Source organism: Corvus moneduloides, chromosome 20 (assembly GCF_009650955.1).
Source record: "Corvus moneduloides isolate bCorMon1 chromosome 20, bCorMon1.pri, whole genome shotgun sequence".
NCBI lineage: Eukaryota > Metazoa > Chordata > Aves > Passeriformes > Corvidae > Corvus > Corvus moneduloides.
Genome location: NC_045495.1, coordinates 4,720,117 through 4,744,082, shown reverse-complemented (window position 1 = coordinate 4,744,082; position 23,966 = coordinate 4,720,117). Strand labels below are relative to the sequence as shown.

At 64.7% G+C, this 23,966-nt stretch overlaps 3 protein-coding genes and 1 long non-coding RNA gene across 7 annotated transcripts in view; 1 reads left to right on the top strand and 3 right to left on the bottom strand.

Annotated features, from left to right (window-relative positions):
• Positions 1 to 1,118: 1,118 nt before the first annotated feature.
• LOC116453909 (CASP-like protein 4A2) lies at positions 1,119 to 5,422 on the bottom strand. Of its 3 annotated transcripts, XR_004243965.1 has the most exons (4): positions 5,301 to 5,422; positions 4,125 to 4,314; positions 3,134 to 3,186; positions 1,119 to 1,505 (listed from the first exon to the last, which is right to left on the bottom strand). XR_004243965.1 is itself a non-coding variant. In XM_032129880.1 (3 exons), exons 1-3 carry the CDS (start codon positions 4,294 to 4,296, stop codon positions 1,485 to 1,487), a joined length of 246 nt encoding a protein of 81 aa, XP_031985771.1. In that variant the 5' UTR covers positions 4,297 to 4,429; the 3' UTR covers positions 1,119 to 1,484. The 3 variants fall into 3 exon arrangements, 2 of the variants coding, with proteins under 2 accessions (XP_031985771.1, XP_031985772.1); XM_032129880.1 differs by lacking the exon at positions 5,301 to 5,422 and having other exon boundaries at positions 4,125 to 4,429; XM_032129881.1 differs by lacking the exon at positions 5,301 to 5,422 and having other exon boundaries at positions 4,153 to 4,429.
• Positions 2,429 to 14,624, top strand: HIC1 (HIC ZBTB transcriptional repressor 1). 2 transcript variants are annotated; one of them, XM_032129872.1, is made up of 4 exons: positions 2,429 to 2,532; positions 8,891 to 8,954; positions 10,166 to 10,469; positions 11,152 to 14,624. In XM_032129872.1, exons 3-4 carry the CDS (start codon positions 10,418 to 10,420, stop codon positions 13,095 to 13,097), a joined length of 1,998 nt encoding a protein of 665 aa, XP_031985763.1. In that variant the 5' UTR covers positions 2,429 to 2,532; positions 8,891 to 8,954; positions 10,166 to 10,417; the 3' UTR covers positions 13,098 to 14,624. The 2 variants fall into 2 exon arrangements, with proteins under 2 accessions (XP_031985763.1, XP_031985762.1); XM_032129871.1 differs by lacking the exon at positions 2,429 to 2,532 and having other exon boundaries at positions 8,867 to 8,954.
• On the bottom strand, positions 8,852 to 10,134 carry LOC116453911. Its single transcript, XR_004243967.1, has 3 exons — positions 9,798 to 10,134; positions 9,220 to 9,284; positions 8,852 to 8,937 (listed from the first exon to the last, which is right to left on the bottom strand). It is a non-coding gene; the product is annotated as an uncharacterized LOC116453911 (long non-coding RNA).
• Positions 14,625 to 14,915: 291 nt separating the features above from the next.
• SMG6 (SMG6 nonsense mediated mRNA decay factor) overlaps positions 14,916 to 23,966 on the bottom strand; it is a 105,738-nt gene continuing 96,687 nt past the window's right edge. Inside the window, 4 exon segments of the mRNA XM_032129869.1 lie at positions 14,916 to 16,986; positions 18,522 to 18,603; positions 18,866 to 19,077; positions 22,296 to 22,449. Coding sequence (XP_031985760.1) covers positions 16,856 to 16,986; positions 18,522 to 18,603; positions 18,866 to 19,077; positions 22,296 to 22,449 — 579 coding nt within the window. The 3' untranslated portion in view covers positions 14,916 to 16,855.

Below are 23,966 nucleotides of genomic sequence, written 5' to 3'. Positions count from 1 at the left end.
CCTAGATGTGCCTTTCCACACCCCAGTGCAGCCATTGGAGCCACTCGTGTGACCTCAGGGACAGGTCCGTGGCCCCACTTGCCAGGAGCCTGCCGTGGGCATGGAGTGCAGGGCCCGGCCAAGGAGAGCTTTGCTCCCCCTTCCCTGGGCGAGCAGAGCCCCCAGGCCTCTCCCAGCGTCCCAGGGAGGGCAGGAGGAGCCCAGCACGAGCGGAGGCACTGCCAGTGCTGCCTCTTCCCTGCAAACTCCCGACTTTTTGCCATTTCTCCCCAGCTCCCTGCACCTCTTCCCCCTATGCCACTGTCACCTCGAGGTCACTGCACTGCCCACCCTGCCAGCCACCCACTGGGGGCACACCAGGCACCAGTAGGGGTTCCCGTGGGCAGTGCTGGAAAAAGCGACGTTCCGCCGAGCCTGGCGTCAGGTGCTGCTCGTGCCAGGGTTTGAGCCTTACTCATCTCACGCTCTTCCTCCTCTGTCCCCACCAGCAGGACCTGGCACAGGCGTGGGGAGGGGGCGCTCCGGGAGGGTGACGTGTTTCCCAGATGGTTTTACAGCGAGGCTTCCCCCAAACCTGCCAAGCTGCTGCCTGCGAGGTGGCAGTGGCACGGGCAGGGGAGAGCCGGGACCATCCCTGGGCCCCGCTGCTGGAGCAGGACCAAGCCGTTGGGAACAGCCCCCCCTTCCCTGCTTCACTCGCAGAAGCTTCCAGTTGTGGCTGAGTCACTCCTGCTGTAGCTCCTTCTCTCTCCTTGTTTTGGATGGAAGTTTTCCATGGAAACCCACGCTGGGCCGGGCTGCGGGCTGGGATAAACACGGCTGAATCACAAAAGGCCGTTTCGCCAAGAGCTGTCAGATGGCAACAACGGCGTGTGAGGCCAGTGGGCACCCACCCGGCCTTTGGGGGGGCAACAGCAGCACCTCTCCCTGCAGCCTCTGCCAGCTTTGCTGGCTCAGCCCCCCCCAGCCCACCCTAAATTCCTACGGTGCCAGAATGCCACTTGGCAAAACCAGGAGTGGGTGACAGGCTTTGTCTAGAAGTTTTCTGGGGCCACGTGCTTTCCCAGGGATGCACAGGGAAATCCCGTCTGGGAGAGTCCCTTGGGACCTTCGCTGCAGGCAGTGTCCTCAGCCGCCGGGCTCTGTAGGGTCGTGGCTTGGAGGTCCCACAAAGACCCTTCCCACCCTCCTGGCCATGCGCAGGGACATGCTCCGAAGCTGCTGGGTGCGTTGTTGAGGTAAGGCAGTGTTTGTGCTGTGCCTGTGCGCCTCTGAGCACCGTTCCACCATGGAAGGGGCCGTGGCAGGGGCTGTGATCCTCCTTGGCACCACAGTCCTTCCCAGCACTGCCGCGATCTCCATGCTGAGGAGGAGCACGGGAGCCGGATGGCCTCTGTCTCCCGGCACTGACGGCTGGCCCCAGGCCTAGTGGCTTGGAAGCGCCGTTGGAAGACAAGTCCCAGTGTCAGGAATCCAGGATATTTTTAAGGACTCTGGAAGAAAAACTAATTCCAGGGTGTCAGCGGGAGAGACTTGGCCTTCAAAACAACAACAGTGCAGCTGGAGCATTCTGGGGCTGGAGTGTGGGGTCCAAGGGGCCACAGTGCTGCCCATGGGACATGTCCCCTCACCCAGGGGTACCCTGGAAGGGACACGGATGTCACATGGTGTTTCCCAGGGGATGGAGGGTGGGTTTTGGGGCAGTGGCAACTTTGCAGCATGGATGTGCTGGAGGTGTGAGGTGCTTGGCTGGTCACCAACGGCAGCAATGGGAAAAGCGGGAGTCAAAGGGAACAAGCAAGAGATGTGGCAGTGCACAGTGAGGACCTGCTACCTCCAATACTCCCCTGCCTGGGTGAGAGCAGAGCTGCCAGGTGCATGACCCTATGGATGGGTGAGGGATCCTAATGGGGCTGCTTTGGAGAGGGAGAGTGTGGTCAGGGGACCCTGCGTGACCCCTACTCCGTTTGGGTGAGACACCCACAGGAGCCCTGTGCTGCGGCATCCCAGGACTGGAGGTTCAGGGACTCTCCCTGTCCTCTTGCTGCTGCCACCCTCACCCACGCCTGACCCTACATCCCCACGGGATTAGGTACCTCCCTCCCTTCCAGGATCCGTGTGGTCACTACAGCCCTTCCAGCCCCCTCTCTTCGTCTCCGGGGCTGTGGGTCCTCGGTGTTCCCCGCGAGAGGCCCTGCCCGGCCAGCACCGGTCGCCGCCGGCTGCCGAGGGCCCGGTGCCCGGTGCCGGGGCAGGCCGGGCCGCTCTGACTTCGCCGCTCAGGAATCTCCTGGCCGCGCCGGGCGGGTTGTGCAACCTGCGACCGCCCCCGGCCGCCCCCGCCCCGGCCCCGCGGGCCGCGCTCAGTCCCCGCCGCGCCGGCCCCGCCACCAGCCCCGCTCCGCACCGGCGGCGGGGCGGGGGGGCACGGGGCGGGGGGACAGGACCCCAGCCGCCGGGCGGACAGATGCGGCGGGACGAACCCGGCGGGGACGGTCTCCGAGGGTCTCCGGGTCCCCGCCAGGAGGGCAGGTGAGGGGCTGCGGGGCGGAGGGCAGGATGGGGGATCCGAGGAGGGGGTCCCCATCATTCCCGCTGCCCGAGGAGGAGCCACTCGGCGCCCGCCCCCCCGAACAGTAAGAGTTGATGTGCGGCGAGCTGCATCCTGCATGTGAGCTCCTACTGCCCCGGGAGGCGGGCCGCCCCCGACGGGACCTCCGCCGCCCCGCCTCCGCCGCCTCGGGGACCCCCGGGGGTGGGCGACTGGGGGGAGCCGGTGCTGCCCGCGGTGCGAGTCCGCCTGTCCCGGCGACCATGGCTGTAGACTGTTACCCCCCCAGCGGCACAGTAACAATCTAAAGCCACGGTCGCCCGGGCGGCGTCGGAGTTTGGGGGGGGAAGGGGGGCGGGAGGGCGGGTTGGGAGGGGGCAGCCGGTGCCTTGGCGACGGCGAGGAGGCGTCCCCGCCACCGCAGCGAGCGCGCCCGACCCCCACCGGCGGCGCGGGGGGGGCTCCCGGTGCTCGGGAGGGGGGAGTGTTGGTAGCATCGGCAGCATCGGTAGCGTCCGCCCACCCCCCTCCCCGCCCCCTGCCCTCCCACGCGCGTCCGCCCCGCCGGGGGTCCCCCCCTACCTGGGCTGCAGCGGGAAGGCGGGGGGGGGCGTCCGCCGTGGGGGGGTCGGTGTCTGCGGGGGGGGAAAGAGAGAGCGGGGTCAGGCGGGCACCGGGACACCCCCCCATCCCCGCCCCTTCCCGCCTTCCCCCCCGCCCCCGTGGGGGCGCGCTCCCCGACGGCTCAGCACCACGGACAGCGCCCGCCCCCCCCCCCGGCGCTGCGGCGGGGCCGGTGCGGGTCCGGGGCCGGGCCGGGGCCGGTGCCGGTGCCGGCGGTGGGTCATGCTTCAGTAGCCATGACTGTAGACTGTTACTGTCCTGTCCCTACGCAGCAGTAAGCAGTCTAGAGCCAAGGTGCCGACGCTCTGACTCGGGCTCTCCTCGACGGGGTCTCCGCGCTCTTTAGACGCAGCGGGGTGAAGGCGATCGACCCCCCCCGCCCCGGGCTGCGGAGCCGGCAGCACCCGGGCTGGGGATACAGGGATGCGGGGAAACCCGAGGGAGGTGGCGGTGGAGAGTGCCTGGCACGGCGGCATCGCGGCATGGGGCTGGGGCGGGGGGGGGGGGTCCCGTCGGGGGTGGCTGCGGGGAGGCTCGGAGAGGGGGGACAGCGGGCGCCGGTGTCACCGCAGCGCGGGACACACACGCACAACCCCACACATGGATGCGCTTCCGCACCACCCCCCCCCCCAACCCCTGCAAGGTGCGGGCGGCCGGTCCCCGCCGTGCGCCCCCCCGGGGCTGCCCCGCGCTCAGCGCCCGCCCCCGCGCACCGCCCCCGCCGGCGCCGCGCCCGGCCCCGCCGCCCCCGCCGCCCGGCCCGCACGTGGGGCTGCGCCAGGCGGCACCGCGCCGCCCCCGCCCGCCGCAGAGCTCCCCCCCCGCCCCGGCCCCCGGTGCCCTCCGCTCCGCCTCACCCCCGCCCGGGGGCCGGCAGGTGCAGCTGCCCGGCTGCCGCTGGGCTCCGCTGCCCCCTCCCGCCCCCGCACCGGGCTCCGTTCCCGCTTACCTGGGGGCCAACCCAGCTGGTGCCTTACCTCCTGCGGGGCCCCGCGGCTGCCGGGCCGGGCACGGGCTTCCGCGGCTCCCGGCGGGGCCGGTGCCGGTGTCGGTGCTGCGCTGTCCGCAGCGCGCGGGGCTTTTATAGGATCGGGCTCGTAGTAACGGGGATCTCGGCTCATTCATAGAAAAGCATCAACCTACACAATGACGTGAGCGCTACGTCAGCGAGGAAATTTAGGGAACGGGAAGACGCTACTATTTATATCGGCGCGGGGGGAGGACAGCGGCCCGGAGCCGGGCAGGGGTCCGGGATGCAACAGGACCCCGGCCCCACCCCCCCGCCCCGGCCCCTCCGGAGCCTCCCCCTGTTCCCTGGCTCCTCGAGGAGCGCAGTGGAGCAGCACCCGGCAGCCCGCATCCCTTCTCCACCTGCTGCCGGTTCCAGGGGCCGTGCACCCACTGAGACATAAACTGAGGGTCACCCTGGGGGTGCGGCGTGGGGCACCCCCTGCCCCAGACACGAGGTGTCCATCCAGGCACCCACAGGAACCCATCGCCCCTGACCACCCTGATAGGCCAGAACGTGGCCCCATCCTGGCCTCGTGGCATCACCATGGGGCTGGTGATTTGGGGCTGTCTGAGCCCCCTGTCATGGGAAGGGGTTGCACAGGGGTCCCCACACCTGGGCACCAGCCTGGGGGTGCCCCCTGCCCACTGGCATCCTTCATGCACAACAACGTCCTGAGCAGCACCTCTCACATGCCCCCTCCCAAGAACCCCTGTCCTTCCAGTGCCACCAGCACCCATGGGTGGCACTCCAGTGTGCTGCAGGAGGATGGGACAGCACAAAGTGATGTGGGGATGGGAGTTTAGAATACACAGAGTGAGCAACCCATTGCAGCACCGTGCTGCCCTGACCCCTCCAGCCTCACAACATGGCCTGGCCCTCACTCCCACCAGGGTTGGGTCCCCCGAAAACCATGAGTGCTAAAGAAACAGGTTGCGGCTTCATGGTTGAATTAATTTCGCCCCCTTGCTCCTTTCCAAGTGCCAGCATCCCCCAAGATGCACCTAGAGTCACATCCAGGGCGATGTGGGGGCAGCCTTTCTCCCTTTATACACCTGTCCATCCATCCATCCATGCATCCATGCATCCCCCCCATTCCTGCTGGAGCCGTCTGACCTCACTCTGCTCTGGCGAAGCATCACACCGGTAACCACAGCAACAGCGGCGTTGTCATTGACAGCAGCATCCGCGCCCGCCAGCATCCGCCGCTGCGCAAGGCCGCACGCTGCTGCAAGGCCACACGCTGCCACGGCAGCCTCAAGCCACGACCCCCCACCTCCCCACTCCCTTATCCCTCACACCCCCCAAATACCTGCAGAGCGCCTCCGAGAATTAACCCCTCCCAACCCCACCAGCACCTCCCCAACCACCCCGCTCAAGGTGCTGCCACCCCCCCCCCCATCAAGAACTCCCCAAAACGCCTTACCCACCCCCTGCTAGATGGGGGTGTCCCACTCTTCTCCCCCCCCTTTTGTTTCCCCACCCCCTCCCCCCCCCCCCACGCAGCACCGGCGCTCGCCCCGTCGGGGCTCTCCGGTTCGGGAAGGGAAGGGGAGGGGGGGGAATCGCTGCCGCAGCGCTCCCCGCCGCAACCGTGACTCAGCCCCGGGATTAGTCAGCAACTGGGGCCGGCCCACCAGCAACCGGCTGCGCAGCTCCGCCGTTCCTCCAGGGGCCGAGACCCCCCCCCTACTCCACGTCCCGGTCCCCCGACGCGCACAAAGTGCGCGTCGGGGGACCGAGACGTGGAGTAGGGGGGGGTCTCGGCCCCCGAGGAAGGGGTGTCGCATCCCGGAGCGTGGCCCGTTGCTGCCATCTCGTGGGCTTCCCACCGGTGACTACAGCCGTGTCCCTGTCGCGGGAGGAGGGGGAGAGGGGTCCCGGTGATGTGGGTGGGGAGGGGGTGGTCACCTGTGGGGTTTGGGAAGGGGGTCTGAGCATTGTGCCGTAAGGAAGGGGTCCCCACTGCCCCAGCAAACAACACCTGGCAGGGATGGGTGCCCGTGTTTGACTGAGAATTGCCCCCACAGGGGGTCTCACTGCCCCCAAGAAGTATCACCCGTAAGGAGAGTCCCATCATCTCACCAAAAATTCGGCCCACGGCGACGGGATCCTCATCTGCCTGCAGAGGAAGGGTCCTGTCACCCCCCCATCAGGCATCACCCCACAAGGAAGGGGTCCCATTGGTCCACAAAGCATCACCTCAGGGATGGGTGCCTTTGTCTTCCCAAACATCCTCCCATAAGGAAGGGATCCCACTGCCCACCTCCAGCTGTCAGGGACCTCACGAAGTTCAACAAGGGGAATTGCAAAGCCCTGCTCCTGGGGAGGGAGATCCCTGAGCTCTGGGATATCCCAGGGACTGGACAGCTGGACAGTGGAAAAGACCTTGGGGGCTCAGACATGCAGTTGACCACGTGTCCCTTGGGATGAAGGAGGTGAATGGTGTCCTGGTCTGTGTTTGTTGACAGCAGTGAGGGGATCTTTCCCCTCTGCTCAGCGCTGGGGACACCACTCCTGGAGTGCTGGGTCCAGTGCTGGGCTCCCAGCATGGAAATACTGGAGAGAGTCTGGTGAAGGACCACGAAGAAGAAAAGGACTGGAGCATCTCTCTGATGAGGAGGCACAGAGAGCTGGGACTGGCCGGAGAAGAGAAGGCTCCAGGGACATACTCAGGGAGGGAGGGTGTGGAGAGGATGGAGCCAGCTCGGCCCTGTGGTGCCCAGAGCCAGGACCAGGGGCACAGACTGAGTCACACGGCCTCCCCTGACTATCAGGGAGAGCCTTTTCACTGGGAGGGGGGTGCTGGCATGGGCTGCCCAGGGAGGTGCTGGAGTCGCCATCCTTTGAGATATCCGAAAGCCACCTGGGCGGCCAGCCCTGGGTGGCCCTGCTGGAGCAGAGGGTTGGGTGATGACTTCCTGAGGTCCCTCCCAATCTCAGCTCCCGCTGTTTGATTCTGTCTCTTGTGCACCTGAATATCTTTCCACAAGGAAGGGTCGCCCTGCTCCATGGAATATCACCTTGCAGGGAGAGGTGCCCTTGTCTCACCAAGTACCACCCTGCAAAAAAGGGTCCTCTCAGTGTCACCCCACAAGAAAGGGGTCCCATTGCCCCATCAAGCATTGCTACACAGAGAAGGGCTCCTCACAGACATCACCTCACAAGGAATGACTCCCACTGTCCACCCCAGCAATGCCATCCACACAGCACAGCAGAGAGCAGCCACCCTGGCTGGGCCTGTGCTGTGCCAGGGAAGCTCTGCCCTTCCCACTGCATTTTAGGGGTCCTCTCACATTCGGGGGCACCCTGAGAGAACTTGGCAGCGTCCCGTAGCTGCCCCCAGCCTTGTTTTGCTGCAGGCAGGGCTTGGCACCGGAACAAGGCAGGAGATGGGCAGTGCCCAGCCCGGAACAGCTCAGCACTGGCATGATTTTCACAGGCTCAGCCCAGCCCAGGTGGAGGGGACACACATCCCCCTGCACGCACAGGGGCCGCAGTTTCGGGGCTGCTGTACCCCAGCACCGCCGGGAAAATGAAGTGCGAGCTGCCAGCGGGGGCTGCAGGCTCCTGGCGCTGCCGGATGCGGCCCCGCTGGCCAACGCGCAGTAATCGAAGACATGTGTGTGGGCTTTGGGGAGAGGCTGCGCTGGGAAACAGGGCCCTGCAGAGACCGGGGGGCTGTATCCTGTCCAAAAGCCCAGGTCCCACATGAAGCCAGGCATGCGAACGCCATCCAAACCACAGCTGGATTTGAACCGAATCTCCCAGCATCTGGGCTAATTTGCTGCAACTTTGATTGATCGTGGGGAGGGGGCACAGGCGGGAGACGCTCCAGCTCAGACCTCCCAACAGAGCCAATGACTTAACCAGAGCTGGTTCCAATCTGCTCAGCACATTGAGGCGAAAATGCCCCTTTCCCTGCGCGCTCCCAGTCGCCGCCGCTGGCTCTTCTTGCGGTCCTGCAGCCCAGCCGTCCCCGTCTCTCGGGGCTGGACATCGGCTGCGGCTCCCTGGGGGACACAGGGCAGTTTTTGAGGTCCCTGGGTGCAGAACGCTGGGTCAGGCTGTTAGGTTTATGATCCCTCCAGAAGGATGAGCAGGACAGGACGGGGAATACCAGTGCAAGAAACTCCCCTCCACCTGCCCCAAACCCCTACGGGCACCGATCCGCCCCTCTGCTCCTGGGAGAGGCCGGGAATGGGAGAGGAGCTGCAAACGAGGGTGGAAAAGGTGAGGGGTTTTTCCATTCCCTCCCTCGGCCGCTGCCCCCGGGGCTCGGCGTCACTCAGCAGGTAGCTGGGGCAGCCCGGGGTCCCGGCCGGCCCCGGGGGATGCAGCTGTCTGGGAGCCGCTCGCTGCCGTGATTTATGCAGCTCAGCCCCATAAATTACCGGGACGGAGCCCGCGGGAGCCATCGCTCACAGCGACGTCCAGAGCTCGCTGCCAGAACCTGAAACACTTCCAGCCGTTAATTGAAGGGGGGGGGGGGGGGAAATGGGGAGGGGGGAGAAATTAGTGCCCGGGGAGTTGGGATTAAACCACGGCTCTAACGAGGGTCGCCCACGTCCCGCTCCCAGGATCCCAGCGCTTCCTGTGGGCAAGAGCCCAGCATGGGGAGCAGCGAGGGGGATTTTTGAGCCGGTGCCTGGGATGAGCCCACTGCAGGGTCCCCATGGGCAGTGACACTCCGTCCCGGTCCCCAGGGTGATGTCTCCGCAGTGAGCTGGGACACGCTGGATCTGAAGGGAACCTGAGGATGAGTTCCAGGTGAGTGATGCTGAGCTGTGAGGGCAACGGCTGCCGCCAGCCTGCACCCTCCCTGCCAGCACTCAGCCTTTTCTGTCCCAAATTCAGGGCTGGCCAAACCCTGTCCCAGGCACCAGGGGCCCCACACTGGTTCCCATTCACCAGGGGACCAGGGTGATGGGGTGAAACCCCAAGAGCATCCGGGTAGCCCAAGCTGGGAGGGATGGCCACTGCTTGGGGTGCCCCGCTCAGGTCAGGGGGTGCCAGCGGGACACCCCAGGATTACCGGCTGGCCTGGAGAAGCCCATCACGATGCTTCGCTGTACCAGGAGGTTGTGCAAGAGGCTGCGGCTGTGAGAAAGGAGAAGCGAAAGTGTGAAGCGAGAGGCGGCTCCCCCCGCGCCAAGGGGGGTACCCCATGCTGCACCCCCAGCCCAGCAGCCTTTTCAGGGGCGGCTGGAGGGATGAAGTCGGGGGAAACGTGGCTGTGCCTCCCCCTCCTTCTCCTCCTCCTCCTCATCCCAAATCACCGCAAGCCCCCAGCCCACCCCGAGCCACCGCCACCGCACATCTGGGCGCCAGCGCTGCGCGCCCCTCCCGCTTTCTGCTCTCCCCCCTCACCAGCAAATTAGGGCCGGCTGCCTTCCCCCCCTTGCTCCCCGGAACCCTTCCCCACATCGTCTCCACTCATCGGACACGGTGTTCCACCCTCTTGCACCCCAAAATGATACCACCCACTCCGGCCTTCCCAGCCGATGGGTGCCACCCCGCTTTGAGTATCGGCACCCATCCCTCGGGTGAGGCAGCAAGCAAGACCGCTCCACTTTATCGCTCCCCACCACCGTCCGCCCCGTCGGGTCCCACCTGCTCGGGGAGGAGCCGCCTCCGGTACCGGGCGGGGTGGAGCGCACCGGGAGCCGCTAGATGGCGCCCTACGAGCGGTACCGACGGGGGGGGACACATCGCCCTCTGCCCGGTGACACCCCGGGTCCCCCCTCTTCGGGGCTTCCGGCCCCACCCGGGGTGTCCCCGGGCAAAGAGCGATGTCCTAAGGATAGAGACCCCCGAGGGGGCGGTTGGGGCGCGGCGGGAGAAGACCGGGAGGGGGGAAAAACCGGGCTGGGAGGAGGAGACCGGGATGGGGAGGGAGGGGTGTGTAAAGGGGGGGCCCGGCTTGTCGGTGCCCCGCCCGGGGATGGGAGGAGGAAAACCTCCCGCCGTCCCTTTAACAGCCAGCGGCGCTGCTCGGAGTTCAGGCCGGGGTCAGGGGGAGTTCGCAGCCCGGGTTTCACCTCCGAGCTGGCGGCGTCGGGAACCCCGAGGAACCGCTGCTGCTTCTTCCACAACCATCTCCTCCTCCTCTTCCTCCTCCTCCCGTTCCGAAGGACCGGCCGGGAGCGCGGGGTATGGAGGAAGAGAAGCAGCAGAGGAAGAGGAGGGTGGAGGGGAGCAGCAACCGGCGGCGGCCCCCCCGGGGCTGAGCCATGAGAGTTCACCGAGACCTCAGCTGGTTGGCGGAGGCCACCGGACGCCCAGGTAAAAGGAGGGGGGGGGGGAACACCCCGAATTATGGGGAAAGTCAGCCGAAAAAGCAGCTCCGCGGGCGCTTGGCTTTACGCACCTGGGCGGGGGGCACCGGCAGCGGAACGGAGGCGGGGAGGGGAGGTCCCGCTCCCCCCCACACCCCCAGCCGTCCCCCCGCTCACCTCGAGGGGGGGAGAGGAAACGGGGGCGGGGGGCGCCCGGGGGGTCCGGCCGGCCGCCTCCCGGGACCGGGGCGCATAAGAAGCGGGGAGGCGCGGCGGGGAGCGGGGCAGCGGCGGGCGCGGGGATCGGCGGGCGGGTGGCGGGCACCGGGTCGGGGTGTCCCCCCTGCGCTCCCCCGGCAGGTGGGCGCGGGGTCCCAGGGCTGGCGGGGCCGGGGCGCGGCACTGGCGGCGGCGGCGGTGGGTGATGTCACTTTCTCCAAAACCCTCCGGGGGTTTTCGCCCCACTCCCGCCCCCCCGACCCGCCGAGAAACGAGCCCCCATATAAGCGGTGGCACCGGCCGGGCGGCCGCGCAGAGCGGCCGGGACTCAGCGGTGCGTGGGGCTGAGACCCGACCCCCCCACGCCGCCCACCCCGCGCGTGGGTGAAGCCCCGGACGCGCACGTCGAGCCCCCCGTGTGGGCATGTGGGGCCGGGCACGGCGCTGACGGGGCGGCCGGTGTGTTGCAGGGCGGCGGGCGAGGAGCGGGATGCTGGACGCCATGGAGGTGCCGAGCCACTCGCGGCAGCTGCTGCTGCAGCTGAACACGCAGCGCACCAAGGGCTTCCTGTGCGACGTGATCATCGTGGTGCAGAACGCGCTTTTCCGTGCGCACAAGAACATCCTGGCCGCCAGCAGCGCCTACCTCAAGTCGCTGGTGGTCCACGACAACCTGCTCAACCTGGACCATGAGATGGTGAGCCCCGGCATCTTCCGCCTCATCCTTGACTTCATCTACACCGGCCGCCTGGCCGAGTGCGAGCCGGGCAGCGAGCAGAGCCTGGGCGCCGTGCTGGCCGCCGCCAGCTACCTCCAGATCCCCGGCTTGGTGGCCCTTTGCAAGAAGAAGTTGAAGCGCAGCGGCAAGTACTGCCACCTGCGTGGGGGCTACGCGCCCTACAAGCTGGGCCGTGGGCTGCGGGCCGCCACGCCGGTCATCCAGGCTTGCTACTCGGGGACACCACGGCCCGTGGACCTGCCACCCGTGGAGCCGGCGACGCCGCTCAACACGCAGTGCGGGGAGCTGTACGCCTCGGCCGCCCAGGGTGCCCCGCTGCACCCCCACGGGCTGTGCCCGCCCGAGCGCCACTGCTCGCCGCCCTGCGGCCTCGACCTCTCCAAGAAGAGCCCCACCGGCCCCTCTGCCCAGCTCCTGCCCACCGACCGCCTGCTGCCCAGCGAGCCCCGCGAGCCCTCGCTGCCCCCACGGCATGACAGCCCCCCCGTCAGCGCCGGCCTCCTGGCCAGCCACGCCGCTGCCTACAAGGACTCCCCGCCGGGCGGTGAGCCGGGAGGGCACCCCCACGCCCCTGACCCCTTCCGCAGCACGCCACCCTGCACCGAGCCCCCGCTGCCCCGTGCTGATGGGCGTGAGCTGATGTACCGCTGGATGAAGCACGAGCCCCTGGGCCCCTACCTGGACGAGGGCGAGGCAGAGAAGGAGCTGGATAGGGAGGAGAAGGCCGAATCGCCGCCTGCGGCACCGCAGCCCCGCTACCCCAGCGTGGAGAGCAATGACCTGGAACCTGATAACAGTACGAGCGAGGAGACGGGCAGCAGCGAGGGCCCTTCGCCTGGTGACGCGCTGGACCGCTACTGCAACCACCTGGGCTACGAGCCGGAGAGCCTGGGTGACAACCTGTACGTCTGCATCCCCTGTGGCAAGGGCTTCCCCAGCTCCGAGCAGCTCAACGCCCACGTGGAGGCCCACAACGAAGAGGAGCTCTATCACAAGGCGGCGGCCGAGCAGGCCGTGCCCTTCCTGGACAAAGGTGGCCCAGGGCTGGGTGACATCTTGCGGCCTTACCGCTGCTCCTCCTGCGACAAGTCCTACAAGGACCCGGCCACGCTGCGGCAGCACGAGAAGACGCACTGGCTGACGCGCCCCTACCCCTGCACCATCTGCGGCAAGAAGTTCACCCAGCGCGGCACCATGACCCGCCACATGCGCAGCCACCTCGGCCTGAAGCCCTTTGCCTGCGACGCCTGCGGGATGCGCTTCACCCGCCAGTACCGCCTGACCGAGCACATGCGGATCCACTCGGGCGAGAAGCCCTACGAGTGCCAGGTGTGCGGCGGGAAGTTCGCCCAGCAGCGCAACCTCATCAGCCACATGAAGATGCACGCGGCCGGCCCCGACGGCAAAGCCAAGCTGGACTTCCCCGACAGCGTCTATGCCATGGCCCGTCTCACCGCCGACCAGCTGGGGCTCAAGCAGGAGAAGGCGGCCGAGCTGCTCTCCCACACCTCGCACTTCCTCAGCGACCCCAAGGCCATGGAGAGCCTCTACCCCCTGGCCAAGTTCACGGCGGAGCACCTGGGGCTGAGTCAGGACAAGGCGGCCGAGGTGCTGGCGCAGGCTCCGCACCTCCACGCCGAGGCTGCCCGGACCATAGAGCGATACTCGCCCCCCTAGCGCCGGCCTGGCCGGGGGGCTGGGGGAGCCGCTGGGCTCCCCTCGCTGCCCCGTGTGGAGCTGGCGGGGGGGCGAGAGGTGATGGGTGCTCGTCCCCTGGCGCTACCGACGGTCCCGGAGAACTCGCTCAGTAGCGAAGGTCCCGTAAGAGCTGCTCCGGGATGGATGGACGGCGTGTCCCTCGACCAGCGCCCCGGCTTGCCCGGGAGAAGCCGATAAATCAGGGACTGACCCCGCGGCACCTCCGCCCCTTGCCGTGGGGGGTGCCGGGAGCCCGGCACCGGGCGGGAGCGACGCACAAGCTGTGAGGCCGGGCTGCGCCCCGAGGCTTTGGAGGACACGAGCCCGCTCCTTACCTCAGGGCTGCCCCCGGGCGAGGGGACGCCCTCGGCAGCCGCCGCGTCGCTCCGGCCCCACGGTGGGACCCGCCGGCGCTCGGCTTTGCCGCGACGGGACCCGGACTGTGCCGCCGTGAGTAGCTCGTCCGTCGTGGCCGGAGCGACGCCTCCGTCCTGAGCGGGAGCGGCCAGCGCTGGGCTGGGGGGGTGTGCCCGACCAGCCCCGGGGGCTCGGGGACAGACTGACGGAGGGGGACGGTGAGGTCTGAGCAGCGGGCGCGGGACGGAGGAGCGGCGGTCACGTCCATGCTGGGGGGGCCGGGGAATCGCGATGCTCCTCGCCCCGAAGCAAGCACTGACCTCCCGTCCCGAACCCAGGGGCTCAGCCGGCTGCTCCCCGTGTTTTTGGGAGGTAGGGCAGGGCCTGTCCCAGACTGAGCCCCTGGGCCCTGCCTCGCCATCAGGGATGCCCGGGGCACCCGGGGCAGCCCCGGGACCCGGCGGCTTCGCCCTCGGGCGGCCACTCGCCTTGATTATTTTTTTATTTTTTTATTTTTGCCAAAGACGCCCGTCTCCAGCGCGGCCGGGCCGGGCCGGGGGACCCATGACAAAGACAAAGCGGTCTCTGGTTTGTCAGCTACGGGAGGTGGGCAGGTGCTGCGGGAGGGGGCCGTGGGGCAGAGCCCGGGGGGTGCATGTGACCTGGGGCCGAGACCCCCCCGGGCATCTCCTGCCACCACCGCACCCCCTCTCCCACCTCCTGCTCGGTGTGGGAAAAGCCCCCCCCAGCCTGGACCCCCCCGGCCCGTGCCCTGACCCCTCCGTTGGGGCTAATGTGAAGCTTCTCCCCCCTCCTGAGCCCCCTCCTCTCCTTTGCACACGAGGCTCCGGGCGGCTGCCAGCAGCGACTGCCCCCGGCCTCGCAGCCACTGTGCCTTAGCCTGAGCTGGCCGCTCCTGCCCAGCTGCCCCCGAGCCTCCCGGGGCTGTCCCGGTCCCCCAGGGCCGGCGGTGTCCCCCGGAGCTGCCGTGGGGTGACTGGCGGTGGTGGCAGCACCCAAAGCACAGCTGGCAGCGCCCAGCGGGGCCCCGGCCCCCCCTGTATCACGTCCAATTTGTACACGGGCTTCTCGCCCTTTTTTTTTTTCTATAGTCGAAACGGAATGAGCAATAAAGTGACATTAACACGCGTGGCCTCGCGTTCTTCTCTGGGGAGGGGCCTGGCTGGTGCAGGGCTGATGCTGAGAGAGGCTACGAGGTGACCCTGGGGAGGGGTCTGTGGGTGCAAAGCTGCAGGAGGGGACCCAAGGGACTCTGTCGTGCATCTGGTTTGCCCAGACCCCCTCAGCTCGGGGGCAGCAGCAGCTGCAGGTGGGACAGAGCCGCTGTCATCCTTATGTGTCCCATTGCTGTCCCTCCCTGGTGTCCCCCACCCCAACCTCAGCGGCAACTCGCCCGCCGACAGCAAATGACACACCACGCTGCACTGACACGTTTAATACTAAAAGTGATTAAAACCAACTTAACAAAACAGCCCGAAGGCGGGCGCTGCCCCAAGACAAGGGCTCCCAGCAGCCTGGCAGGGATGGCCCCAGGCGCTCAAGCTCTGCTCACTGTTGTGCCAGCTGGTCTGGTGGCACCAAAACTGTCCCATGGCCGAGCCTGTGACACGTCTGGCAGAGCTGCAGGGCCTTCCAGGCTGGTGGTACCTCGGGGAGGGCCTCAGAAAGCAGAGCTGGGGCAGCGCCGTAAGAAAACAAACACTGAAACACACCCAGCGTGGAGGAGAAGGCAAAGTCTCTGCAAAGCTGGCAGCCAGCAGGGCTGTGGGCAAGAAACCAGGGCGTGGGTGCTGTGCCGATGGCTCTGTGCGCCCCACAACAGCCGTGGGCACCCCAAAGTCTCTGTGGGGCAGGCTGTGCCCCGCAGCACCGACCCTGTGCCCGGTGCCCCGGGCTGGGCACTGCTCTGGCACGGGTTATCCAGCACAACCCCGCGTGTCCATCGCGCTGCCGAGGCTCCGACCCCGGTGCTGGCCCTGGCTGTGGGGCTGGGCAGCTGGCACAGGGGTCACTGGGCTTCCTGATGCAGACACCGGGTCCGAGCCACCCACACAGGAAAGGAAAACGCTGGGCTCCGTCCTGCTGCTTCCTCTGCCACCTCTGCCACTTCCCTCCCACGGCTGCAGCGCCCCAGCGGGGACCAGGGGTGGCCTCGGGGTTGTTCCCACCCTGGGCTCATGGGACTGGGACTTGACAGAGCTCCAGGGGCTCGGGTTCAGGGGTTAATGCTCCCTCTCAGCTTCTGTATCTGGTGTGTCACTGGGGACAGGACACTTGGTGGTGGGACAGTGTGGGGTGTGGAAGGCTTAGCAGCACCCCAACCCCAAATCCAAGTGTGGGATGACCCAGGGATGAGGCAATGGCTCCATCCACGGACCCTCTCAGCTAAGCAAATAGTGGGGCTGAGCACTTCTGTGGTTCTCTCTGACTCTGCAGCCATAGGCAGAAGCCAGATCCCACATGGAAGAGGGGCCTGTGGCAATGTGAGGACACACAGTAGCCATGGGACAGCCGGTCCTGAGGTCCTTGGAGAATTTTGTTAGCCTCACACTGGGTCTTAGGTCAAAAGCATGCCTGAAGGTAGCAGGGTGGGACTAAGAGGTTTGGGGGAGAAGGGAAGGGGCAAGTAATAGCTGAGGTGGGCAGGGGATCAGGACAAAGCAGCTGTGGGGGTGTTCAAAGCCTCCCCCAGGCAAAGCAGGCAGGGCACACACCTGAAAACTAACCTACACTGAAAAAACAGAACTCAACAAGCAAACCCTGCACCAGGGAGAGGACAAACCCCTCGGCAAGGCAGCACACGGTGGGGAAGGGGATGGGGACCTGGGGCTGTCTGGCCACACAGGAAAAACAGGCTGGGGCAGGGGGAAACCTGCCTGTGAAGTCCATGGCCTCTCCAAGGGGTACAGGCTGGACTAAGCAATCCCAAAGTCTGTGCCGGCGTGTCCCCCATCTCTGCCCTACGCAGCCTACAAACCCAAAGAGCCACCAAGGCGTGACTCGAGCTCTCTGCACCCAAGCAAACCAAGCAAAAGGCTGGTGATCCAGCACGGGGCTCACCCAAAGCTTCCCTCGCCAGCGGGGCTCTCCAGCTCCGCGCTGGCACTGCCCAAAGGCTGGCGGGACCCTCAACGGCCCAGCCTCCACGTGAACCATCCACAGCAATGACCTTCCCAGCTGGTCTGCCCTCGGGGGGCCCTTCGCAGCACGGCCATTCTGGGGTGGGTTGAAGACGTGGCGTTTATTGTTCGTGGTGGGCTGGCGGCGGTGGCGGCGTGGCGAGGCGGCCGCTGGAGCCGGGCTCCCACCGTAAGGGGCTGCGTGACTCACTCAGGGGCCCTGGGCCCCGCTCGGCCCCCTCAGCCCTCCTGGGCCCACTTGAGGAAGGTGGGGATGTCCCGCACCGGCACGTTGCGGGTCAGCGCTTTGACTCGCAGGTTCCGGTCGTCCGTCAGCAAAACCACTTCCCTGAGCAAACGGATGGGATCGTCTGCAACGAGACACACACAGAGCGCTGTGAAGCTCAGACCTGCCCCAGGCCTTGCACCCATCCCACGGCATGTTCCCCTACCCTCCCTGCTCCCGGCTCCCAGCTCCCTGCTCCTTGCCAAGCTTCCTGGTGGGTCTCGGACACAGCGCTGCATCTCGAAGGCCGTCTGCTCCCCTCTCTGTGCTGCCCAGGGATGATTTGTGATCACTGCCCGCTGCCCTCATGGGGTGCTGGACTGGCCACAGGCTGGGAAGAGGAGGTCCCTGCCTGACCCAGGCCAGGAAGACGGCCCGCGACCCTGGCTCCAGCAGGAAGCTGGTGCTATTATTCTGTTGATCTCATTATAAGATCTAAAGCCACCCCTTATTTTTTGTGGAGCTTTTTTGGAGTCGCCACTGACACTGAGGCGTTTCTGGCTGGGGCTCAGACAAGACACTGAGAATTGATGCCTGAGAAACAACCGAAGGGATCTTGCCCCCAGATGGATGAGCTGCCCCGCACGCAACGTGCCGGGCTGGGATGTGGGAGCCACGCTTATGTGTGTGCGAGGCAGGGGAAGCATATGGGGTATGTGTAAGCAGCTGGGTCCTGTGACCAGAGTACTGTTCCTATGAGCACAGGAAACACCGTGCCTCTGAGCCAGGACGGGAATGGAAAAAACAGAGTTTATGGGAGCCCAACATGGGCCCAGATTGGCTGCGCAGGGAGCGGCAGGACGAGGGGAAGGGGAGGGTGGCCAGGAACGCGGGCTACGGTCACGGTGTCGGGGCCGGGGCCGGTGGGCGAGCACCCGGCTGGCCTGTGCTGGAAGGAAGGGAATTAGGGGCTCAGTGGGAAGGCAGGCCAGGGATTGAGAGCTGCCTCAAGTGGGACCGGGAGGTTTTGCGCGGACACTTTAAGAAATGTGAAACAATAAACATCCTCTGCTCCGCGCTGGTGACGCGCCTCGTTGTTACAAACCAGAGGCTGTCAGCTTGTCAGGCCCCATTCCCCATAATCCACATGATTTCAAAATTCAGCATCATTTGCACATAAATATTTGGTGACGGTTTCTCTGTGAATCTGACAAGTTAAGCTGCTAAGAATTTGTGCTGACAAATGCGGGTTGATTTCTTGGGCAGCTGCTGATGCGATTCCCATCCCTGCCGCCCTGGCAACAGCCTGGAGGCTGTCTGGTCCCAGCACACATGGTTGATGCCAACCAGTAACCTAGAGGAAAAGGAGTCCTGGACAGAAGGCATCAGGGGTCGTGGAGAGGAGGCATTTTCTGGCCCTTTGTCATCACAAAAATGGCTCAGTGGATGTTTATGGTGGGTTTGTCACAGGCCGGGGCATCCCCAAGGTGCCATGAGGTGACATTTGGCAATGAGGTGGGAGGGCCACAGCCTGGGGCTGACCGGAGGCAGGAGGTGGCACCTTGGTGTTGAAAGAGGCAAAATGCAGGAGGGAACAGATCCAAGGGCCATGAAAGAGAAGTGGGAGGAGTCTGTGGAATGCAACAGAGAAGGAATAAAGAGGATGTGAGGATGTCCCACCTTTGTTGGAGGGCATGAAATCCTTGGCCTTGTCATTGCAATAGTGGAGGCAGCAGGACAGAATCAGGTCGTCATTGTTTCCCTGGAAAAGAAAGGGCAAGGTTACCCCTGGCAGGGAAAACTTTGCACCCCCAGCATCCTGACTGCTGCACTGCCTTGAGAGACCCCGACACAGCTCAGTGAGAGCAGGGCTGCTCTGAGCTGAGACACAAGAACCTGCTCAGCCACCTGCAAAGTGGGGGCACAGAGACACCCCCTGCCCAGAGCTCATGGACCTCAGGGTGCCTGGTTTTCCCTGAGGAGGAAAAGAGCTCCCCACCCTCAGTGTCCAGGGTGCCCCTTACCTGCTGGCCAGTGGTGTCTTCACTGCGGAAGGAGATGGACTCCAGCTCGTTGCCCCGGCTGGTCAGAGCCCTCAGGCAGTTGTCCCGGCTCTCGAATCGCTCCTCCAGGAACTCGATGGACTTCCTGGCTCTCTCCTGCACTTGGCGGGCATAGCCTGCAGCCCGGTGCTCCATCTCTGGGCCCTTGGCCAGGCCATCCAGCTCGTTTATCACTTCAAACAGGAAGAGGAGGTACAGTTACTATGGGACAAGGTGCTCCCGTGACCTGCTGCTGGAGCACGTAAGTTGCCAAGGCCTCAGGGCCGGGGCACTGGGAGCTGGCTCAGGAAATCTGGGTTCAGCTGCCGCAGTGTCCCTGTGCTCCTGGACTTGGCTGCGGGTCTGGAAAAGCTTTGCTGCCTTCCACCTCTGTGGGTCACCTGGCTCAGCCCCGAGAGCGCAGGCACCTCGCCCCCACAGTGTAACTGGTGAGGGCAACTGGTTCTGCTTTGCCACGCACTGGGGGGCATCGCTGTGCCCCCCACCCCACATTCCTGCATTAATGACCAACAGCACGTCCGTGCCCGGGGGTGTCAGGAAACCCTGACCTCCTGCATCCTGCTCCTCTATCTCTGAGCACAGCGATGGCCAGTGGCACTGTGCCTCCTGCCCGTGTGGCACTGCCTGGCTCTGCACTGTCTGGGCTGCACATGGGAACAGGAAGCAGGCACTTCCCACCCTGGCACTATTTCCCACACAAATCCCAGGCCTGTTTTCCCACCTGAAGCCACCACCCTGTGCTCCTGGCAGGGAACAACGCTCCTTTCAACAGCTCACCCATCTCGCTTTGCACATCTGTCCTGCCTCGAGACGAGCTTGGAATCCAGGTGGATTCCCAGCCTGTTCACCTTGACTGGAACCTCTTGTACTGCTGCCAAGTGCCTGGGAACTCCAGCTGCTCCAGCCTGACGAGCCCAAGGGACCCCAGAGCTCCAGGAGGGACCAACCCTTGGGTGCTGGGGCTGCTGGAAGAGCCGCTACGAGTGTGCGAGCGACGACGCTCGTGTGCACATCTGGACACACCCTTGTGTGCCCGGCCTCACAGCTGGCAGCAGGGCTGGGCACACGAATGTGCATCCAGATGTGCAAGCAAGTGTCCCCTGGCCGCGCTGGCCTGCGTGTGCACGGAGCCGCGTGCGCGGCAGAGCTGGTGTGCACGTGTGCGCGAGGGAGCCTCAGCGCGCTCCGTGTGTGTGTGTGTGTGTGTGTGTGTGTGTTTTAGCCATGGCTTCATTTCTGAAGATTGTTTCCGAGCTTGGAGCCAAGTCCTGAGTTCAAGTGGGAACTATGCATTCCTTGGGGGGTTCGGGGAGAGAGCTCGGGGTCTGAGGCCTCTCCCCAGTGCTGTGAATCACTGCCCGGGGAGCCTGCGTGATCGCTCTGTTCCATGGTGAGACTGGCACTCACTGTCTGGGTATTCCAATTAAATCTGCGTGGAGTTGCTTTGCTCTTCCCTGGCTGGAGACTCTTCTTGCTACCGACCTGATGCTGCCATTTCCACACAATGCACGGCTGGGCCCGGGGTGGGGGGAGCCTTGCAAGAACGGAACATCAAACAGGAAAAGCTGGTATTCCCTCCCGAAATCCGCCTTCCTGCTTCCAAGCTAAACAGGCTTCAAAGGGGAGGCTTGTTTGTGCTTCTGCACCAGGCCTGGCTTCTCCATGGCGGGGTCAGGCTCAAGGAGCACGGAGCAGGTTAAAGAGCAAGAGAAACAAACCCAATGAGAAGCCAAGCGCTTAACCCCTTGCTGCATCCCCAGGAAGAGCAGGGAGCAGTGCCGGGGGAAGGGCACCGTGCCATTCTCCAGTCTGCCCATGGGACATGGCACCAAGGCCTCTGCCCCCAGCAGCCACAGGCCCAGGGGATGGCTTCCTCCTGCCCACACGGATGGCTGTCCTGGGGGATGAGGGGGAATGTCACCAACAACTGGTGTGGACAGGGAGTTGCTGGCTTTGGGGTGCTTTTGGGAGGCTCGTGACAGCAGTGGAAGACAAGTTACTCTGTCCCCGTATGATGAGGCAGCAGGATGGGAGGGCACTGAAGGTGCTGTGGCAGGGCAGGCCAGGCTCCTTTTGCAGGTTAAGGGCAGCAGCATCTTGGACAGGGACAGGACCAGAGTTTCCAGCTCTCCTGCTGCCCCTGGCTGGGCTTTGATGAAGAAGCCTCACAGCAACCACCGGAGTGCACCAAGAGGCAAAGCCATGGCTCCAGGGCAGGTCCCAGCTCTCCCAGGTGTTAACATCCTCCACAGCCCCCAGGGCTTCCCAGGCTCTGCTGGTGCTGCCGGCTGCCTTCCCTTGGCTTCTGCAGTGCCAAACCACGGAGCAACTTGGCAGCTCCTGTGCTGAGCTGGGCAGGCATCCAACCCTGCTCTCCCCACCCAGGGGTGCCATCCCAGCCCCAGGAATCCCTCCTGAGCTGGGCTGCTCACCCTGAGGGGAAGGGCAGCAGCTGGATGTTGGCTCTGGGGCAGGCAGAGCTCTCTGCTGGGACACCCCGGAGTTGAGAAGGAACCCCCACAATGGCTCAGAGGGCAGCACCCTGAATTCCACGGGGTGCACCTGTGCCACCTCCCTGCCTGGACACCGGAGATGCCCACAGGACACAGCTGCTCCTGTGGATGGGAGCTGTGGATGGGATGTGGGCTCTGCAAGGCTCAGCCCCACTCCTGCCCCATCGTCTCCTGCTGCCCTCGAGGATCCTGTGAGTGCCAGGCTGGCACCGGGACGTGCCAGGCGCCGGAGTGCCACTGGCTGGAGGAGCAGCACCTCCGGCCCGGAGCGTGATCAAACACTCAGAGCAAAGGCATCGAACCAAATCCTGCCGCCACCCCGGGAGACCACCCAGCAGCACAGCCGTTATCTGCCAGGGTGAGTGTTTACCAATAACGGGAACCAGCTTGCTGTTTTACTGCGAGCTTTATAAGGATAAAAAGAAGGGCTGGGCTTGAGCAGCTCCGAGATGCTGGGACACAGGCCGGCCATTTGCTCAGCCTGCCTAAGCCCCAGCTCAGCTGGGATAAGCTATCTGCTCTGATTGTTTAACAATTCCTCCTCCTTCCTCCCTTGGAAATCCCCTCCAAATCCCGTTTAACACCCATCTGCTTTCTCCTGGCCCCTGGTACCCCCAAATGCACCGGGAGAAGTTTGCTGAGTGCTGTGGGCAGAGGGCTGGCAGGGAGGGAGCAGGGTGACAGGGGCTGAAGGAATGCCAACAACGACTGGGATGAGACAGGGCAGGATGAAGTCCAGTCCCACGGCATGAGCTGACCAGCTCCAGACCACACAGGCACTGCGGGCACGTGGGGCATGGAGAGAGGGAGCCAGACTGGAGGGACAGACCACACTGGGGGAGAGGGGAAGCCCCCACCGCAGCACTGGCCCTACTCACCGATCAGGGGCACCACCAGGATGAACTTCCTGCAGTCCAGCAGCGTGACCAAACTGCCGAGGTGGTCGATGAAACCATTGGTGTCTGGGACCAGAAAGACAGGTCTGATCTCCAGCTCCATCTGCCTCATTTGGCTCTGGTCTTTCAGCACGGCCTGGAGGAGAAGGAAGGACACATGGTGAGTAAGGAGGATGTCAGTCCTATGACCTGTGGACCTGAGAGCAGAAGATAAGCCTGGCTGGCACGTACAAATCCATGTGAAGGAGACTGGGAGGAGGCTGCATCCATCCCACCTGCACACCCCAAACGTCAGCTCTTGCAGGCCCACATTACACATGTGAGCAGGATGGCAAAAGCCCCCAAGAAAGCACTCTCCTGGAAAAACAGCTCTGTCCAGGCTCTGGGAGAACTGAAAACGGAGGTATTTTGGGAACTGCCCTATTTGTGGGACTGGCAGTTGCCAGGATCATCTGCACCAGTGCCAAGAGGGAGGGAGGACAGGGGTTCTGGGGCTTCACATGGAAACAGGTCAAGGTGAAAACAGACAAAACAAACCAGTTTGGGATGTATAAGTCCTGCCAACAGCCTCCTAACACAGGGACCCCAAGCAGGCAGCCAGAGGTCTGTGGGGCAGGGATCCTTGGCTGAGTATCTCCCTCACTGTCCTACCACCTCCTGCACATGCCTTGCCTTTTCCTACTCCATCCAGCTGGGAAACCAGGTGGGTTCCAGCCCTGAAAACTCACAGTACTGTCCTTGGTCGAGCCTGTCACACCCACAGAGACCAGACATGCTCACACTCACAGGGGGAGGGTCTGCTGGGGCTCGCTGGATGCCCTCTGGGCTGCACCTGGACCTCTGGCCAATGCTAGTTGCCAAAATGGGACGCCAGAGCTCACGTATGACTTTCGAGGCTCTCGAAGGACTTGGGCTCTTTAGTAAGTCACAGGCTTAAAAAACTCAGGATGCTATTCTAGTGCTTCCTCTGCTTAAAAATAGCTTCCCTGGACTCGCTGATGTTTGTTGCCTCTAATAGGAACCGGTCACCCATGGAGCACAGCAGAGCTGCTGAGGAACACAGCCACCATGCAAACCCTTCTGAGACCAGGCTCGGACCCACCAGATGTGCCCTGGGCACACGTGGTGACCACTGACCCTCTCCTGCCCAATGTTATGGGAAGCTCCCCCTGCCCACGGTGAGGATCCCAACCCTCCCTCAGTCATGCCGAACCCTCGGAGGCGCCCTAGAACAACGAGCTGCATGGGCCAGGAGTGGCCATGGAAAGAAGTGGTTTTTAATTCATTTCCAAGTGTTGTCATCTGGCTTTAAATCAAGGCAGCTTGATGCTGCCACCTCCCACAAGTGTCTCCAGGCAAGGCAGCAACCAGAACCTCACCACGTGCCTCCCACCCTCCTTCTGGCAGTGCTGGTCCTGGGGACGTGGCTGCCACAGACCCTGAGGGGTGACAGGCAGAGCAGGGAGCAGGCCAGGTCCTGTCTGCCGCATGCCAGCATGAGGACATGCCTTCCCCATCACACAGGGGACACACCAGTGTCCCCAGGCTGAAGCTCTGTATCAGCCACGTGCTAGATGCCATCCCTGCCTGTGCTCTGCCCTGGCACTCACTGGCGGCACAGGAAGAGCCACAGTCAGGGACAACATGGAATCA